Below are 17,360 nucleotides of genomic sequence, written 5' to 3' on the forward strand. Positions count from 1 at the left end.
TCGCCAACCACAATGGCGTAAGGATTGAGAGAGACCGGAACTTCTCATGCTCGTAGTCTTTTCGGTTCTCGTCGATCTCTATGACACTTGGATCGGAAGACCGTAAGCCATGGTGTTTGCTTAGAATGAGTTAGAGTCTAAGCCATTTATTAAAGCCGTACAGGTTGACTCAGTTAACCCGGGAAGTACCGGCTAGGCTAAGACTCTGGCTTGTACTTAGTGAACAACCATTTCCGTTTCTTTTAGCCCAGGGATCGGACATCCGCCAAGAGGGCTAAGTCGTTATCCTTTCAGTGCTCTTTTAGTGCAGTCGTTCTTTAGTGTTTTGTCGCCTCTTTTCGTAGTCCTTCTATGTCTAGCGGTCTGATTGTTTCGCCTTGTTTGTCGCTTACGAGGTAGTCGCTTTAGGGTTGGCTTTAATCGGATCAGGACCCGTTGGAGGGAGGACATGCGGAAAGGAGGATCTCGGATGAGAACAACTACAAGTACACTGAGGATCTTGGAAATGTCATTCGACAGGTGCCACGTCCCACCCAACCTCGTAGAATCCTATTAGACATGCAATATTATAGATGCTAGTGCTTTACTTTTATGCAAATGAACTGTGATAGGTTGCATGGTAGAAGTGCTTGTGAGCCATTGCCTTGTTGCCACCTATAACCCTCGCACACCCGCTGTTAGGTTAGATGCTTGCATACTACTTGCTACTGCTTCTACTACGCATTATATCTGTGATGTGATGCAACGTGGGAGATTGGATGTGAATGGATAAGGCACGTGGTGCCGATAATTGGATAATGAGATGATAATGGATTTGGGGAGATCTTGGCGTGTGTCTTGGGTGTGTGGTGAGGGTCGAGTCGACCGAGCAGGATCTACGACGAGTCTTGGGACAAGTCTTGCCGGGGAACGCTACCTGGGCGTTCTCCACGAGAGATACCTGTGGCGGGTACATGTGACAGGGAGAGGTCCCGGAGTGGAGTGTTTTCGTGGGACGAAGCACCGGGATGGGAGGTGCTGTTTAGCACGGGGTAGCCGGATGTCCCGACGAGCGGTGCATCGGTTGGCCCCTTGTGAAGATGTCCTGTTTGGTCACCCTAAGGACTGATATGTTGTGTGGACCGGGTCTTATGAAGCCTTGCACCCCACTCGCTCTTATGGGGAGGAGACGGATGTACGACCAGCTAGGGCGGTGCCACTACTACTAGGTTGTTAGCGGATAGTGTAGGGAGGTACGGGCATGAGGACCCACACCCTCCTAAGACAGCGTAGTGACCTTTGGGGCCCGGTACTACGCCTCACAGTCTCAGCGTACCGGTGGTACTCCGGTATGGTCCCAGTTCTGAGTGGTAGGGTGGCATCGTGTTTAGTTGGAAGGCAGCCCGGAATCAGCCTAGACGAGGGCCTTCGTCGATGATGGTGATCTTTTGGTTAGTGCAAACCTCTGCAGAGTTTTGGTTGATCGATCGATACATACGCCGATTCGTCGGCTATGGACCTTTCCTAAGTACAGCTTCACTTGACTAGAGAGAGGAGTCCTTTCTACCTTCCCCTGGGTTTGTGTTGGATCCGGCGTTGGCCGTTGAGGCAAGGCACGAGCGGGAGTCGTACTTGCCGTCTAGAGAGTGGGAGTGTGGTGAGATGTGTGTGATGGGATGGATGGATGAATGGATGGACGTGTGGTTGAGATGGATTAAAACTTGAAGAATTACTATTATTATAAAATATTGATGAACTTGCATAGGAAAGACTACAGCCATATATATAGGCCTCTTAATCTACCCTTTGCATTCCACTTACCACAAAGCTACGCAAAAGCATAGGGTGGGAGCCAGTGGCCAGTACAAATTGTACTGAAAATTGTTTAGCAGGTTTTGAACGTGGTCCTTGACGATGACTATGGAGAATAGAAGGATTAGGTGGTCTCGTTTCTGCGCTCAAGTTTACGTACAAAACAAATCAATGTTTCTTAGGTACCCATACTTGCTTGGGTCCTTGGAGGTTTGTGACTAAGCTCTTTGGTACCCAAATGGCCTTCTTCTTTGGACCCACAATTGGTGTACCAACAAACTTAGCATGCACACCCTTCTCACCCTTGGTAAGCACATAACAAGAATCAAAAGGAATGTAAGGTACATTAGCATTTTTCTTGTTCTTGTTTATTTTGTTGCAATTATGCTCTAGGTGCCCAACTTGCTTGCATTTGTTGCAATACCGACCATTGCTCTTCACAAAGCTAGTCTTGTGAGTAGCAAAAGCTTTCTTGCCCTTCTTGGAGGTATAGCCTAATCCCTCTTTGTTAAGAGAGAACCTTTGGCTACCCAAGCACTTTAGCAAGCGGGCCTCACCACCATAGGCTTTGCCTAGGGCATGAGTGAGCTCATCCACCTCTCTCTTGAGAGTCTCATTCTCAACCTTTAGTGATGTATCATAAGTGACACTAACACTAGAAGTAGAGGTAGAGTTGGTGGCGGTGGATGAAGACCTACATGAAGAGTTAGTGGCAACAACAATAGGTTGGTTGGGTGATTCTTTAATCAAGTCATATGTTGTGCCCACATCACATGATACAACAACCTTTTCCTTGTTCTCTTCTAACAACAAGGAGTGAGCTTTTTCAAGCTTGGTGTGAGCCTTGCCAAGCTTCTCATGGGCTTCCACTAGCCTCTCATGATTAGCATTGAGCTCATCAAAGGATTGCTCAAGAGCTTTTAACTTCTTGGTCAATTCTTTGCACTTCTTGTTTTTAGATTGAATAAATGAATCGGCTTGTTCTAGCATGTCCATGAGTTGTTCATTAGTGAATTCATTTTCATCATCACTATCACTATCATGTTCATGTTCACTTTCACTTTCACTCTCATCATATTGTACCTTGTGGCCCTTGGCCATGAAGCATGAAGGAGTGTCGAAGAGTGATGACTTGTTGTTGACAGCAATGCTTGCAAGTGCCTTCTTCTTGGATGCCTTGTCATCATCACTAGAATCATCATCCGAAGAAGCATCACTATCCCATGTCACAACATAGGATCCACCCTTCTTCTTCTTCTTCTTGAAGACCATCTTCTTCTCTTTCTTTTCTTTCTTCTCCTTCTTGTTCTTCTTGTCATGCCCATCATTGTCACTATTGTAAGGGCAATCCGCCACAATATGATCGGGGCTTTTGCACTTGTAGCATAGCCTCACATGCTCCTTGTTCTTGGAGTGATCTCTTCTCTTTCTTGTGTGATAGCCCTTCTTCTTCATCATCTTGCCAAACTTGCGGACGAAGAGTGCTAGTGCTTCATCATCACTATCATCATTAGAGCACTCCTCATCACTTGATTCTTCTTTCTTGGCCTTGCCCTTGTTCTTGCTCTTGGATGAAGAGCTAGCTTTGAATGCTACACTCTTCTTCTTCTTGTCATCATCATCCTTCTTCATGACCTCATCATCATCATTGTCATTGTATTGATCTTCGGTCATGACATCTCTAAGTACCTCATTGGGAGATACACCCGTCAATCCTCCTCTAAATATGATGGTTCTCAATGTCTTGAACCTCTTGGGCAAGCACATCAAGAACTTGTGAATGAAGTCCTCATCCTTCACTTTCTCACCAAGTCCCTTGAGATCATTGATGATCACTTGGAGCCTATAGAACATCTCCGGGATTGACTCATCATCCTTCATCTTGAAGTTGGATAGCTTGTCCTTGAGCATATACAATTTGGCACTTTTTACCGTTGTAGTGCCCTCATATGTTTCTTCTAGCCTTGTCCACACTTCACTTGCTCTTTCAAGATCTTTGACTTGTTCAAATACCTTTGAATCAATGTCATTATAGATTGTGTTGAGAGCCATTGTATTGCATTGCTTGTTTGCTCTCTCATTGTCGGTGGGGTTAGCCGGATCAAGAATCACAAAGTCATTTTCGGTGACTTCCCACACTCTATCATTTATTGATCCAAGATACATTTTCATCTTTCTCTTCCAATAGTCAAAAGAGCTTGTGCCATCAAAGAACGGTGGTTTGCCCCCAACATGGTTGAACACTATTTGAGCCATAATTTGAGCACCGAGGTTGTTAAGCCTTCACAAACGGTGACCACGGCTCCGATACCACTTGAAAGGTCCTAATATGGCTAGAGGGGGGGTGAATAGCCTATTTAAAAAATCTATAAACTCACTAGAGCAAGAGGTTAGTTAATAACAAAGCGAAGCTTTTTGCTCTAGCTCTAATGGGGTGTTTGCAAGCCACCTATCCAACAATTCTAGTTGATATAATCACTAGGCACACAAGAGCTATGTCACTACTTACACTAGAAAGCTACCTAGAAGTTTCTATACAAATAAGTAAGCTACTCTAGTTTGCGGGAATGTAAAAAGAGATAGTTTGAACTTTATACCGCCGCGTAGAGGGGATGAACCAATCAATAATATGAAGTCTAATCACCGGGAGAAATCCAATGAACAATCACAATGGAGACACACAATTTTTCTCCCGAGGTTCACGTGCTTGCCGGCACGCTACGTCCCCGTTGTGTCGACCAACACTTGGTGGTTCGATGGCTAAGAGGTGTTGCACGAACCTCGTCCTCACTAGGACACCACAAGAACCTACCCACAAGTGAGGTAACTCAATGACACGAGCAATCCACTAATGTTGCCTTTGGCACTCCGCCGAGGTAGGCACAAACCTCTCACAATCACCGGGAGATGGCCACGAACAATCACCAACTCGTGCCAATCCTCCTCTGCTGCTCCAAGCCGTCTAGGTGGCGGCAACCACCAAGAGTAACAAGAAAACCGCAGCTAGAACGATCCCCAAGTGCCACTAGATGCAATCACTCCAGCAAATGCACTTGGAATCACTCCCAATCTCACAAAGATGTTTAATCTATGAAGGAGATGAGTGGGAGGTGTTTGCTTAGGCTCACAAGGATGTCTAGTAGTCAAGAATGCCAAGAGAGTAAGCCCTAAGCCGGCCAACAACTATTTATAGACCCCTCAAACAAATAGAGCCGTTGGCTCTTTCACTGGGTCTAACTCGGGGTCACCGGACGCTCTTAAAGGGGCACCGGACGCTCAACACTAGCGTCCGGTGCTCCAACGTCAGCCGCGTGTCAGAGTCTAACGGTAACCGGCAGAGCACCGGACGCTGAGCAGGTTGGCACCGGACGCGTCCGGTGCACACCGGACTCATGCGCAGAGAGCTCCGCAAACTCGCAGGGTCACCGGACGCAAGCCACCGGACGCACCCTCAGCGTCCGGTGCTCACCGGACCCATGCGCAGAGAGGGTCGCAAAACGCCCGCACACCGGACGCTAACCACCGGACGCTCAAGCCAGCGTCCGGTGCCTATCGTCCGGTGCCTTACCCTAGCTGGGCCAGGCACTGTCTGCACCGGACGCTCAGACGCAGCGTCCGGTGCTCCAGAAGCCAGCGTCCGGTGAGTGTTTTCTCAGCGAGAAACACTCCCGCGACTACTCCAAATTTCGCACCGGCGCAAAAGAAAAAATGCACTTCATTTTCTCGAAATGCGCCGAATCCCGCCTCGCAAGCTCGGCGGGAGGGAGAGAGGAACCCATCCTCTCTCTACCCATGAAACTCCACCTCCTTCTCAAAGTGTGCCAACACCACAACGTGTGTACCGACGAGTGCACGTGTGTTAGCATTTTCACAATCATTTTCTTCGAAGGAGTTAAGTTAGCTCACTAGGTTCTAAATGCATGCACATGAACAATGACACCTAGTGGCACTTGATAACCGTTTAGCCAAAGAATTCCCCTCTTTATAGTACGGCTATCTATCCTAAATGTGATCACACCCTCTATGGTGTCTTGATCACCAAAACCAAAACCCTAAGCAATACCTTTGCCTTGATCTCCATAGGGTTTTGTTTTTCTCTTTCTTCTTTTCCAAGTTGAGCACTTGATCACCTTGTGGTCATCACCATCATCACCATGATCATCACTTGCTCCATCACTTGGCATGTACCAACCTCATTAAGTCTACACACACTTAGCATAGAGGTTAGTACTAGGGTTTCATCAATTATCCAAAACCAAACTAGGGCTTTCAGCTACGCCCGCTGATAAACTACGTCGACTCTGATGATTGCCCGTGAAGGAGGAGCCTTCATCGCTGATGCGCTACATCGACTCTGATAAAGACTCGCGTGTGTTTCCGCTAGAAAAACAATGTAATAGGCTTGTTGACCACGAGTTGTAAAGTAAATGTGTTGTAATCTTGTTTTTCACGATGTATGACTATGATAACAGCTGATATATGATAATGTGATGGCTCAATCTCTGAATTGTCACATTATAATTCGATACTGTGGATTTTTCCCCTTTGGAAAAATCTAGGTCGTTTCACCTAGTATAGCGGCAATCTTGAAATAGATGGACGCCAGATTCTTAACTATGCTTCCATAAGGCACACACTCCATTGTTCGACCATCTTCGCGCTTGTAGCCTATCCGTCGTCCATATCCTGTTTTGGATGGCTAGCCATGCAAAAAAAATTGCACTTTGGTGGGCCTAAACTTTTCTAATGAGGCAACTGAAATTTGTCACCGTTGCTCCAATGAATTGCGCATGGTAGGCCGATCCCGTTGTGAATTTTCCATTCGGGTTAAATTTCCAAACAATGTTGTCCTCCCGGTCCGTATGTAGCTCAATGTGGCTGAGAGCGTTCCAAAGCTGGATATATTCCATGAAGTGCTGGGGGCTAAAGCTTGTATGCCGCAGATCTATGTCCCTAATCCACGCTCGTAGATTGACTTGTTTTTGTTTTTTGAGATTTGAAAAATATTTGGTGCTATATCTTGCAGCCTCTGACCTTGCAGCCATGCGCTGCTCCAGAAAGCTCTCATGCCATCACTAATTGTGATTGAAGTTGCTGCTGCAAAGAGTAGCCTATCGGTAGTGTCACACGGCGAGTCTGGGTTGTTCAGGATCGTTCCTTCTCCCTCCCATTCTTTCCATAGCCATCAAAGACGTAGTGCTCTTGCAAATTTTCCAAGATGAAGAATGCCTAGACCTCCAGATTCACTTGGCCTTGTGGAGCGTGGCCAATTCACTTTGCATTTCCCCGGTTAGCTTCTCGGATCCAGCCTAGAGGAAGCTCTTTCTGAGGTTGTCAATTTCCTTCGGTGTGGATTTTAGGAGCTCTTAGTGATGTGAGGCAATACACCGATTGTGAGGTGAGTACTGCTTTGACCAAAGTGGACCTTCCTGCATGATTAATATTTTTGCCGTTCCACACAGTGAGCTTACTCATAGCTTTATCAACAAGAGGCTGTAAATCGATCCTCCGTGGTCTAGTGTTTGATAAAGGTAGACCTAGATATTTAGTTGGGAAGTGCGCTCGCTTAGCAGGGAAGGCACATAGTACCTCATCAAAATCAATACCGTGGCATCTTATGGGGATGACAGATGACTTCCCAAAATGGCATGCTATTCTTATTACAACCAGTTGCCCTAGTTCCGTGGTACGGACATCCACCCAACTGGCCCCAACAAAAATGTCCAACTAACCGCATGACAACGGCTCGACGCAAGATATTGCCTGAAAGATCCATGGGATAGCACTGCCGTTGCCCAGAATATGGATTACATGCATTCCAACAGTTTAATAAATGACTTTTCATTTATAATTTTTTTAGTAAAATGAGAAAAAAATACCCTCTCCAATAGTTTGATATCTTAATTCTCCATCTTTTTTAATTTGGCATATTTCTCTATCTAGCACACAAATATACGCGCGGGCTCTATGCTTGGCATCGGTCTTTCTCCTCATACTTAGCGGGGCTCTTCATTCGTTTGGTGGGGCTCTTCGTTTTATTAGCAGATTTTTGAAAACGAAATTTTCCAAACTGTTGGAGATGTGATTTTTTTTTCCTCCTCATATTATTTTGGGAGTTGGTAAACAATAAGATTTTGAAAAATAAATTTTACTAAATAGTTAGAGATGCTCTACGACGTGCTCAATTCCATGGTCCACAGCACCGGCCCGAAGGGGAAAAAAACTTCTCCCCGTTACCCCTTGTGGCAACCTATTACCGTGCTCAAATCCACAGTTCAAGTTCCATTTTGTCTTAGAGGGAGAGACTTTAAACTTGCCTAATAAATAGATAGAAAAACTTAACCCACCATCTTTATAAAACCAAAAATGCCCTCTCTCTCTCTCTCTCTCTCTCTCTCTCCACTAATTTCTCATGCATCAAGCCTGCTCTAAGTTTGCTATTCGAGGATGTATCTTACACCTCAGTGATGTAATTTTACTATTTTGAAGAACATGTCTGGCATAGCTCAAGCTTCAAGAATTTAAAGCTGGTGATGACCAGACCACCTCTAGATATATGGTTGAGCACTTTGTTTTTGTTTTAGGTTAAATGCTTAATTTCATTTTAGAAACTAAATCATGCATGTATGTCATAGCTAGGTAGATTCATGCTAAACAGGAGAAATAACTATGTTGTTTTGAAAATGTAACTTTGTCATGTGAATAACTAATTTTTATTGTACTAAAAACATAACTTTATTGTTTCAAAATGCATCATACAGTTTGATGTCGAAACTTTGTTTTTTTTGTAGCTTCGCTGTTTTGAAGAAGCAGCTTTCATGCCAAAAAAAGACAGAGGAGACAGAGGTCTGAGGACCCAGGAAACCTTGTTTTTTTAACAAATTTTAAACTTTAGATCTCCTATATTTCAGGACAGAGAAAGTAAAATACAAATGAGAATAGAAAATGTTTCCATTTTGAAAATGGTCGAGCACTAATTATTACATTCCCTTGAAAGTTGCATGTGTTCTCTACTTATGAAAAAAAAGGAGAATACCCTATGCATGTCCAGCCCTTTTTGCTGGCTCAGAATATTTTCTTTTGTTTATTTATGATTTTTTTATTAAATTGGAATAATTTTTTTATAAAACATTATTATCATCAAGCTATGGCATTTTTTATTTAAGATGAAACGATTTAAATTGTTTGGTTTGTTCTTGATTATATGTATTTAATTCAAGTTTGTTGTTCAAGTGAAACCTTTTTTTCAAAATTTATACTATTTAAGCTAAAAATGTTTTTTATCAGTTTTTACTAGGAGAGAGAGAAAAGAAGAGAAGAGAAAATAAATTAAATCGCTTTCATTCAAGTGGGCCGATATTGATGCTATTGGGCTGACACGAGCTGGAACGACGAAAAAACTTCTCCCTACTACGATGCTACCCCTTGTGGATAGTTGTCATGCGAGACAAGCGCAAATGCTTCTCAACCTGACACGATTATTACCACGCGGCAAAGTAGCGGCCAAACGGTGGAGTGGGACAGGCAAGTAGAGGTCGCATGTTAGCTTCAAACTTTCATAGGCCATCTCTCTTGATCTCCTTGTTCTCTTCTTGGCGATCTTGATCTCCTTGTTCTCTTCTTGGCGATCTTGATCTCCTTTTTGGATCTCGAAGACCTTGATCTTCTTTCTGGATCTCCTTGTTCTCCCCTTGGCAACCCTCTCTCCCTTTGAGGCTTCCTTCCCCCAAATAGCATCAATAGCGATGATCGGAGTTAGTTGGAGCTCAGATACACTCTTAGGTGATGCTACTCACAGCCGCTGCATGTGTAGACATCGTAGCTTCCTGGCTATCGTCCGTTGGATCCAACTAAATATCTTATAGTTGCATGGTTTGAAGCTCTTCGGAGTCTGTCATTGGTAGTGGCACATGTTAGAAAGTTATGCTTGCTGTCGCTTCAGTTAGTAGGCTGAGCTAGTAGTTGAATCGTGTTGTGTCAAGTGTTGTAATCCTTCTCTCTCCTACTCGCTCCGTCCCAAAATAAGTGTCGTTTTCGCTTCCCGAGAAATAACTTCAACTAATTATATAGTAAAAAATATTAATATTTATAATACATAATTAATATCATTGGAAAGATCTTTAAGTCTAGTTTTTTAACAAATTTATTTAGAGATATAAATATTGCACATATTTTCTACAACTTGAGTTAAACTTCTCTGAACTTAGGCTTTGTTTACTTCCACCCAAAATCCAAAAACTTTTCAAGATTTCTCGTCACATCGAATCTTTAGACACAAGCATGGAGTATTAAATATAAACAAAAATAAAAACTAATTACACAGTTTTGTCAAAATTTATGAGACGAATCTTTTGAACCTAGTTAGTCCATAACTGGATAATAATTACCACAAACAAACAAAAGTGCTACAGTGACGCGAAAAAAATTCAGGAAGGAACTAAACAAGGCCTTATTGTATTTGGATTGACCCCAGCTTGACCGGTATCTGTGGACTAACTAGGCTCAAAAGATTCATCTTGTGATTTACACATAAATTGTACAATTAATATTTATTTTCGTCTATATTTAATGCTCCATACATGTGCCACAAGATTCGATGTGACGAGAAATCTTAAAAAGTTTTTGAATTTCAGGGTGAAGTAAACGAGGCCCTAAAAGAAAATAGGGCACCGGTCACCTCAGCCAGCCTACCCTCTCCTGATCGAGAGCTGTGGCTCTGATGATCTGATCTGCTGGTGACATATATCTTTGCCCGTTCGACTATGCAGTAAGAGTACAGTAGTGCAAATCTTATCTTGGCCTTGTTTAGTTCCAAAATATTTTGCAAAATGAACACTGTAGCCTTTTCGTTTGTATTTGACAAATATTGTCCAATCATGGACTAACTAGGCTCAAAAGATTTGTCTCGTTAATTTCGACCAAACTGTGTAATTAGTTTTTATTTTTGTCTATATTTAGTACTTCATGCATGTGTCTAAAGATTCGATATGATGGGGAATCTGAAAAATTTTGCAAAATTTTTTGGGAAGTAAACAAGGCCTTGTGTTGTGTGCAGATCGAGCTTATGACATACGTACTCTTGATACTAGTACTGCGCCTCTACACTGTACTGATGTACAGTACTATCAAGATCAGTTTGGAGTATGTTTTTATTTTATATGAAAAAATCAGTTATGGAGTTGGTTCCGGTGGGACTGCGGAAGTGGTGCTTGTGCCGGACACACTCGACGACTCAGCCCGTCTGGTCTCCACACGACCACGCGCTTTGTGTGTGTGTGCCCACAGTTTAGAAGAGTTTTGCAGACTAGCCGGTGGTCGAGGGCCAAAAACTAGCGAGGACCGAAGCGGCAAACCCCGAGCGCCGAGAGCGCACCTTGGGTCGCGGTCGAAAAGTCATGTAGGATGCGTGGCGGATGGCTGGAACTGGAATTGTACGCGAACCACGTGTGGGGAGCCGGGCGCATGAGCCGTGGAACGCGACGCGGCTGAACAGAACTCACAGGCCCGGAGGCGGAAGAGAAGAATTCCACTGCCAAATCCAACGGCGTCCTTGCTGTCTTGTGTCTGTGCGCCGCCGTCTGCCGCGCGATCGAGTCTCCTCAGTCCTCACTCATCTCTGCCGGAGGAAGGAGAACACGTGGGCGACCTACTAGGAAGCACGAGAGCCTAGTCACACAAAGTGATGTTATGGTTGAAAATATTGTTCACTATTTTTTTTAACTACTAGATTCGACAGATAAATTCAAATGAACAGGTTAGAAATCTGAAATCCTTACATGAGGGCCGTTTGCACGAGTGGCAGACGGCTAGAATCGGCGCGAACCACGTGATGCGCCGGTGGCGGCCGGGACCGCGGCCAGATTCACGAGAGATGTCGAGTGACGGCTGGCCTCGCCGTCATGAGATTGTGCATCCAGAGGTGCCTAACAGCAGATAGACCCGTATACGCATGCATCCTACCATTCACAAGCTATAGGAACGTTGCTGATCAGCTCTGCTCCATGCTCTTGCGGCTGCTGTACTCTGTGCTACGTGATTCAGTATCCTCTTTCGTTCGTTTTTTTTTCCCTCTTACAACAGAGTTTCAGACATTGTTATCAATTCCCAACAAATAACAGGGAGTCAAGGAATGTTGTGATCAAGTTTTCCCATATGCACAAGGATCAACAAAATCTGTACCAGGTCATACACAGGATTCATCCCATATAATAACTTTATTCTCGTTTCGTTCTGATAATGAACAGGGAGCTCATCCAATCATACAAGTGGAATTCTGAACCAGAAAAAAAAAAAAGGATCAACTGCTATAACTCTCATTCGTACCAGAACAACAGTGTCGGTCAATTGCTCGATTACATTGTGAGCAACTAACAATCAAATGGTGGCCGGTACATATAAATCATTGCCTCAACAAAAAAAAAGGATTAATTAGCCTACACCTCAACAAAATTTCTTCCAAAATAATTCTACAAAACTTATTCCGAGATCTATATCTCAAAACACCAATGAGTGGAGCAAAACTTTAACAGACCATCAACAAAGAAGAGAAAATTCTTCACACCACAATTGTTGCAGGCGAAGGTACACTTTCAGAGCTCAGACATTACTGTCAAGAGCTCCCTTCAGCGTATGCAGCCCTTCCATTGAGATGCTTCTTCGTACTCGGAATCGTGGGACCTCGATTTGAGGGGGTGGGTCGGCTGAGAAGCACACAACAACTACGGTTAGGTTATCACAACAGTCCCGCCTAAGCGCTTCCTGGACAAGCTCTCGCGAGCATCGTTGTGGATCATTGTGTTCCATCAGCTCTTTCCTTACCATGGAAACAGCAAACTGGCTGCTCATCACATCCCAAAGGCCATCACACCCTATTATCAAGAACTCATCTTCCTCAGTAAGCCTAACCTCCCTAAACTCAGGTTCTGGTGTAAGAGGGCATGCAGAGCCTTTGGAGCCTTTCATGTGCCAATCACCGATTGCCCTTGCTACAGCCAGCTGACCATTGAGGTAGCCATCAAAGACGGTACCGCCAAGGTTTTCAATTCTGAGCCTTTCAACTGTGCAGCTAGGTTTGTGGTCTCTAGAGAGTTCAACAGCTCGGCCTCGCTTTCCTAATACAGCTCGACAGTCACCGGCATTCGCAACAAGCAGTGTCCTGCACCATTTTAATGAGGTTGGTGAGTGCATACTTTGAGATGCCATAGTACATAATTAATCAAAAAGACTGTGAACAGCATACAGGCTGTAATGTTGAAATTTATCAACCCATAAAGGTAATAAGGCCCCAAGAACAGCATGGTCCAGCAAAGAACCTTTAATGTACAGATGATATTGGAGGTTGAGGAAGTAAATGTGAAACGACTGTCAGATAAAGGTACTATGAACAAGACTTTAACTAATGGTTTCTCTTGGAAACGAAACTCATAATAAACGTAAAATGAAAGGAAGTGCCTCTACTGATTCATAAATCCATAAACAGGGCTTTAACTAATAGTTTCTCTCGGAAACGAAACTTGTCGTCAACTTAGTAATTTCATGTAACAAAAAAAGTACAAGGAAACATTAACTTCTAATGTTTTACTCATTATGCTCAAAAAAATGTTTCACTCATCTTCGCCACACCAAATCTTTTGAACTACTACTTAATTTATTATGTTATCAGCAAATATTAGGACTTTACTTATAGAGCAACATAAGTATACTGACCAATGTGTTGAAGTGCCAATAAATTTCTAAAGCATACATATTGATGTACTAACATGGCAATTTACCTGCCAGATATAAGGACCGTCAATGCTGTGGTCCCAGAATTCCGGTCAAGGGACTGGGAATCCGCAATTGCATGGTCAGCCTTTACAAAAGCACTTCTGATTGCCTTCTCAATGCTGTTGGGGAAGTGGCAATCTTCGGTTATGAACTTCAGTATATTCTTCCGGACAAAACAGGCAGCATCAGCACCACCATGGCCATCAAACACCTAAGTTTTCACAAACAAAACAGTAAAAATCTGCAAGGCAAGGTGGCAAAAGCGCAAGGCACTTATTTCTCACTTGCAAAATTCCCATCTGTAGTGTGCAGTACCAAAAGGTCCAAAATAGAAAGAAAAGCATTGATCATCTGTTTTTTTTTCTTTTTTGATTGATCAAAAGGCATTTATCATTGCCCATGTGAAACGGATTCCTCTTCAGTTCAATCATTTCTACCACATGCATCTCCAGTCAGAATAAACTAGTAAGCCTAGAAGCTATCATAGCAACATTATTGCCACTCACAAAAGAACAAATCATAGATCCATAAAAGAGTACACATTGTTAAATACTATTTAACAAAAGCAGTTAGTCGTCACATAGGTTTGATGGAATTCCAACTCACCCCATAGAAGGCACCCGGTGCAGGGATGCCCGGGACACGGAGTCCAAGGTGCTCGACGAGGTTGTCCACACAGACATGTTCGTCCTCCATGTACGATTTGGGCCCAATATCCGCGAAACTCCCTGACCTGAACACAGGCAAGAAGCCCGGACGGATGTCTGCGGGAGGTGATATCAAGCTGAGCGTCCCCGAATCCAACCCCTGCAGCAGGAGAACACAAGGACACACGTCAAATTTGTGTTGGGGACAAATGGCTCGGGGTGCCAGCGAGCCTTGCTTACGAACTCGGCGGAGGCCGCGGCGATGCGTGCGCTGCTGGCGCAGTGGCGGATGGACGTGAGGTGGTGCCGTGGCGGCTTGCCGCCCACGGGCGTGCTGCCCCCGCTCCTGCTGCTGCTACCCGGCGGGGTCTCCGGCTCCACCCCTCCGCTCATGGCTCAGGCTCTCCGTTACTCTGATCAGGGAGAGCACAGGAAACGAAAACATTTCAGAAACAGAGGCGCGCGAGTTTTTGCACTGGCTACCGTCCCTGTGCCAACAAGAATGGTTAGAGCAGCGGGAATCGATTTTTGTTTTTCTTGGATGAAAACTTAAAAAGCCATTTCTCTCAATCCACCATCCATTATGAGGTCTGGAGCATTAGTGGAATGAAATTAAGGGAACAGGGGGGATGGACATCCGAGACATCAACAACCCAACAGGAAAGAAACGGGAAAATTTTTCTCCCGGTGCTTTGATTGGGACCAAAAAAAAAAAGTTTGACCAAACGACGCCATTTCCGCTGCTCGGAGACCTCTGCGGCAGCCCGAACGGGAGGGAGAACCCGTCCACCCGTCGTCCTCCGCTCTGCCCCGGCCGAAGAGGATCCGGTTTTCTCCAGCGACGAGACGAAATCGAACCCGAAGGAAAGATGCAGAGTCGTGTGTGGACAAGATTAGATCAGAGAAGAGGGGGGGCGCTCACCACCGGGGGAAAGGGAGCGGGACGTTCGCGCGTCGCCGCCGCGAGGGACGCCGGGCACGGGCCGCGGGCACGCGGGGGAGGAGGTTGGTGGGGGGGGCCGCGCCGGAGGAGGTGCTGGTGGGTGGCGATGGGGGCGGGGAGGCGGAGAGCAGGGAGGAGGGGCGGAGGTGGGGGCGTGAGGACGCGAGGGGAGCGGGGGAGGAGGAGGAGGAGCCGTGCGAGCTGGATCGTGTGATGGTGAATTGGTGATCCCGTCACCTGCTTATAGCAGCAGCACGGCGTGGTGTGTGTGTAACACGGGTGGGCCCGCGGCGGCGCTCCGCGGGGGTGCGCGTCCGCATTCCGTGTCGCTGTCGGGTTCGCTCGCGCTCCGTCCGTGCTTTGTGTGTGGGCGCTTCTCTTCTTCTCCCTCCCACGCTGGAAGTGGATATATGGATATATAATATATATGGTCATGTCGGTATGTGAGCAAAATGTGGTGGGGATTTTGTACTTGCATTGTCGCTTTCGCCTCTTTCGCTCGCGCTCTCCCTATCCTTCTGTGGTATCAGGGCTTAATGCTGATTCTCTAGTTTCTACTAAAAGCCCACATTTTATTTATCTTTATATATGCAGCGCCATTGTGACTAGAAGTATTTCATGTCCATACACCGCTTTATGTTGTCTGGAGATTGTGGTTGATTGATTTCCCTTTTAATGGTCAAATGCACGTATAACGGCTCACTATTTGTCTATACTACCTTTGACATCGTTTTCCCTCACTAAGAGCATCTTCAATGATCTTTCTAAAATTTATTTTCTATAAGTTATTAGTTAAAATGATTTTTATATTTTTGAACCCTCCAACGGTTTTTCAAATCTTGTGTGCACACCATCCTCACTCTTCATTTAGGTAGTAGAAAATTCATAATATAGGATGTCTATATTTGTGAATTAATTTAAAAACTGTTAGAGGGTATTTTTCACCAAAATTTCTATTATTATAAATTATAGAAATATGTAAAGAATCTCTTGCAGTTACACTAGCTCCATTTGGCCGCTCTAGGTCAGGCCTCTAGCCTAATAAGCTAGCATCAATTTCCCTCCCATTGCTATCTTTTGTCCTAACCCTTTTATCAACTATCCTACACCGATCAAAGATGGATTAATGCCTAGGGACACTAGGCCCTAGTTCCGACCTAAAACAAAAGGTCCTACATATTAGAGAAAGGTTATTAATCATCTACCGGAGCCAGTGGCGTAGCTAGGATTTAGAGCAAAGATGGTCCATTTTAGATATAAAACCAAACTATAGAGTGATCTATGTGTAGTTTTTTTTAGAAAATAAGGATATACCCCGCTTTTGTATTATCAAAAGTCAGAACATTCAACAGTATCTACGTACAAGCGCGCCCGCCTAAAACAAGACCTTATGGCCTTACCTCCGAGAACAAGTTTTGACCCAACACAACTAAACGCTCATTAGAACGACCCGAAGCTACATTTGTTGAGACTAAAGGCTGAACATCCGATGGCTCCAACTCTAATGAGAAACTTGTCTCTATCAAGTCCCTCCACTGCAGTTGAGGTGGTGAGTTTGCTCTGATCTCCAGCTGTTGAGCTATCTCCTCCACTTGCAATCCAATCTCTAGCTTGAACATTGGCCTCCATCTCCTTATCATCTTGACAATCCTAAACAAAACTCTTCCCAACCCTATCCATGTAATCCCCTAAAAATACATTTCATTCCTTAGTTTTCAGATGGACCAAAGAACAGATGATGAAATAATATTGTTAACCATATGTCGTTTATTAGCAATTTAGAATATGTCAACAAATTCAAAACAGTTACCCAAATCAAGACCCAACACATCAGAGAAAGTAAGCCAAATATTTCTAGCTACACAACACTCAAAGAAAAGATGATTAATCGTGTAATTTTATGATTTTAAAGAATTCATCTACTATAATTTAGCTTTGAACTAAATTTTAGGGTGGTTCATAGATCACCTATCTACCTAGCTAGCTTCGCCTATAACCGGAGCATCTCATGTAACTATTAAAAAATTATAGAGTCATCCTACCGACTAGGGGACCATGTTTTTGCCTCGCCGCCAATACTGCGGCCACAATACAAACTCACCTCTTCAAGATCAACCGAAATCAAAATACAACAGCTGATACTTTAGCAAAACAGGCCCGAAGCTCCATGCTTACATTTCAAAACTGTGATTGTACCAGGCCTCTATGTGGCC

The 17,360-nt window shown here is 44.4% G+C and overlaps 1 protein-coding gene across 1 annotated transcript; it reads right to left on the bottom strand.

Moving 5' to 3' along the window:
- On the bottom strand, positions 11,978-15,359 carry LOC8058806 (probable protein phosphatase 2C 47). The gene is made up of 5 exons (XM_002467534.2): positions 15,127-15,359; positions 14,445-14,617; positions 14,164-14,364; positions 13,563-13,768; positions 11,978-12,946 (listed from the first exon to the last, which is right to left on the bottom strand). The coding sequence occupies exons 2-5, from the start codon at positions 14,595-14,597 to the stop codon at positions 12,388-12,390; spliced, it is 1,119 nt and encodes a 372-aa protein (XP_002467579.2). The 5' UTR covers positions 14,598-14,617; positions 15,127-15,359; the 3' UTR covers positions 11,978-12,387.

The sequence above is a fragment of the Sorghum bicolor genome, chromosome 1 (genome assembly GCF_000003195.3).
Source record: "Sorghum bicolor cultivar BTx623 chromosome 1, Sorghum_bicolor_NCBIv3, whole genome shotgun sequence".
Taxonomy (NCBI): Eukaryota; Viridiplantae; Streptophyta; class Magnoliopsida; order Poales; family Poaceae; genus Sorghum; species Sorghum bicolor.

What these genes read in the sequence shown, in the direction of transcription:
- LOC8058806 (XM_002467534.2), bottom strand. Translation starts at nt 14,597, where the DNA reads ATGAGCGGAGGGGTGGAGCCGGAGACCCCGCCGGGTAGCAGCAGCAGG. An exon ending in CCGCGGCCTCCGCCGAGTTC is followed by an intron (nt 14,365 to 14,444) that starts GTAAGCAAGGCT and finishes CTCCTGCTGCAG; the next exon opens with GGGTTGGATTCGGGGACGCT. An exon ending in ACGGTCCTTATATCTGGCAG is followed by an intron (nt 12,947 to 13,562) that starts GTAAATTGCCAT and finishes AAAATGGTGCAG; the next exon opens with GACACTGCTTGTTGCGAATG.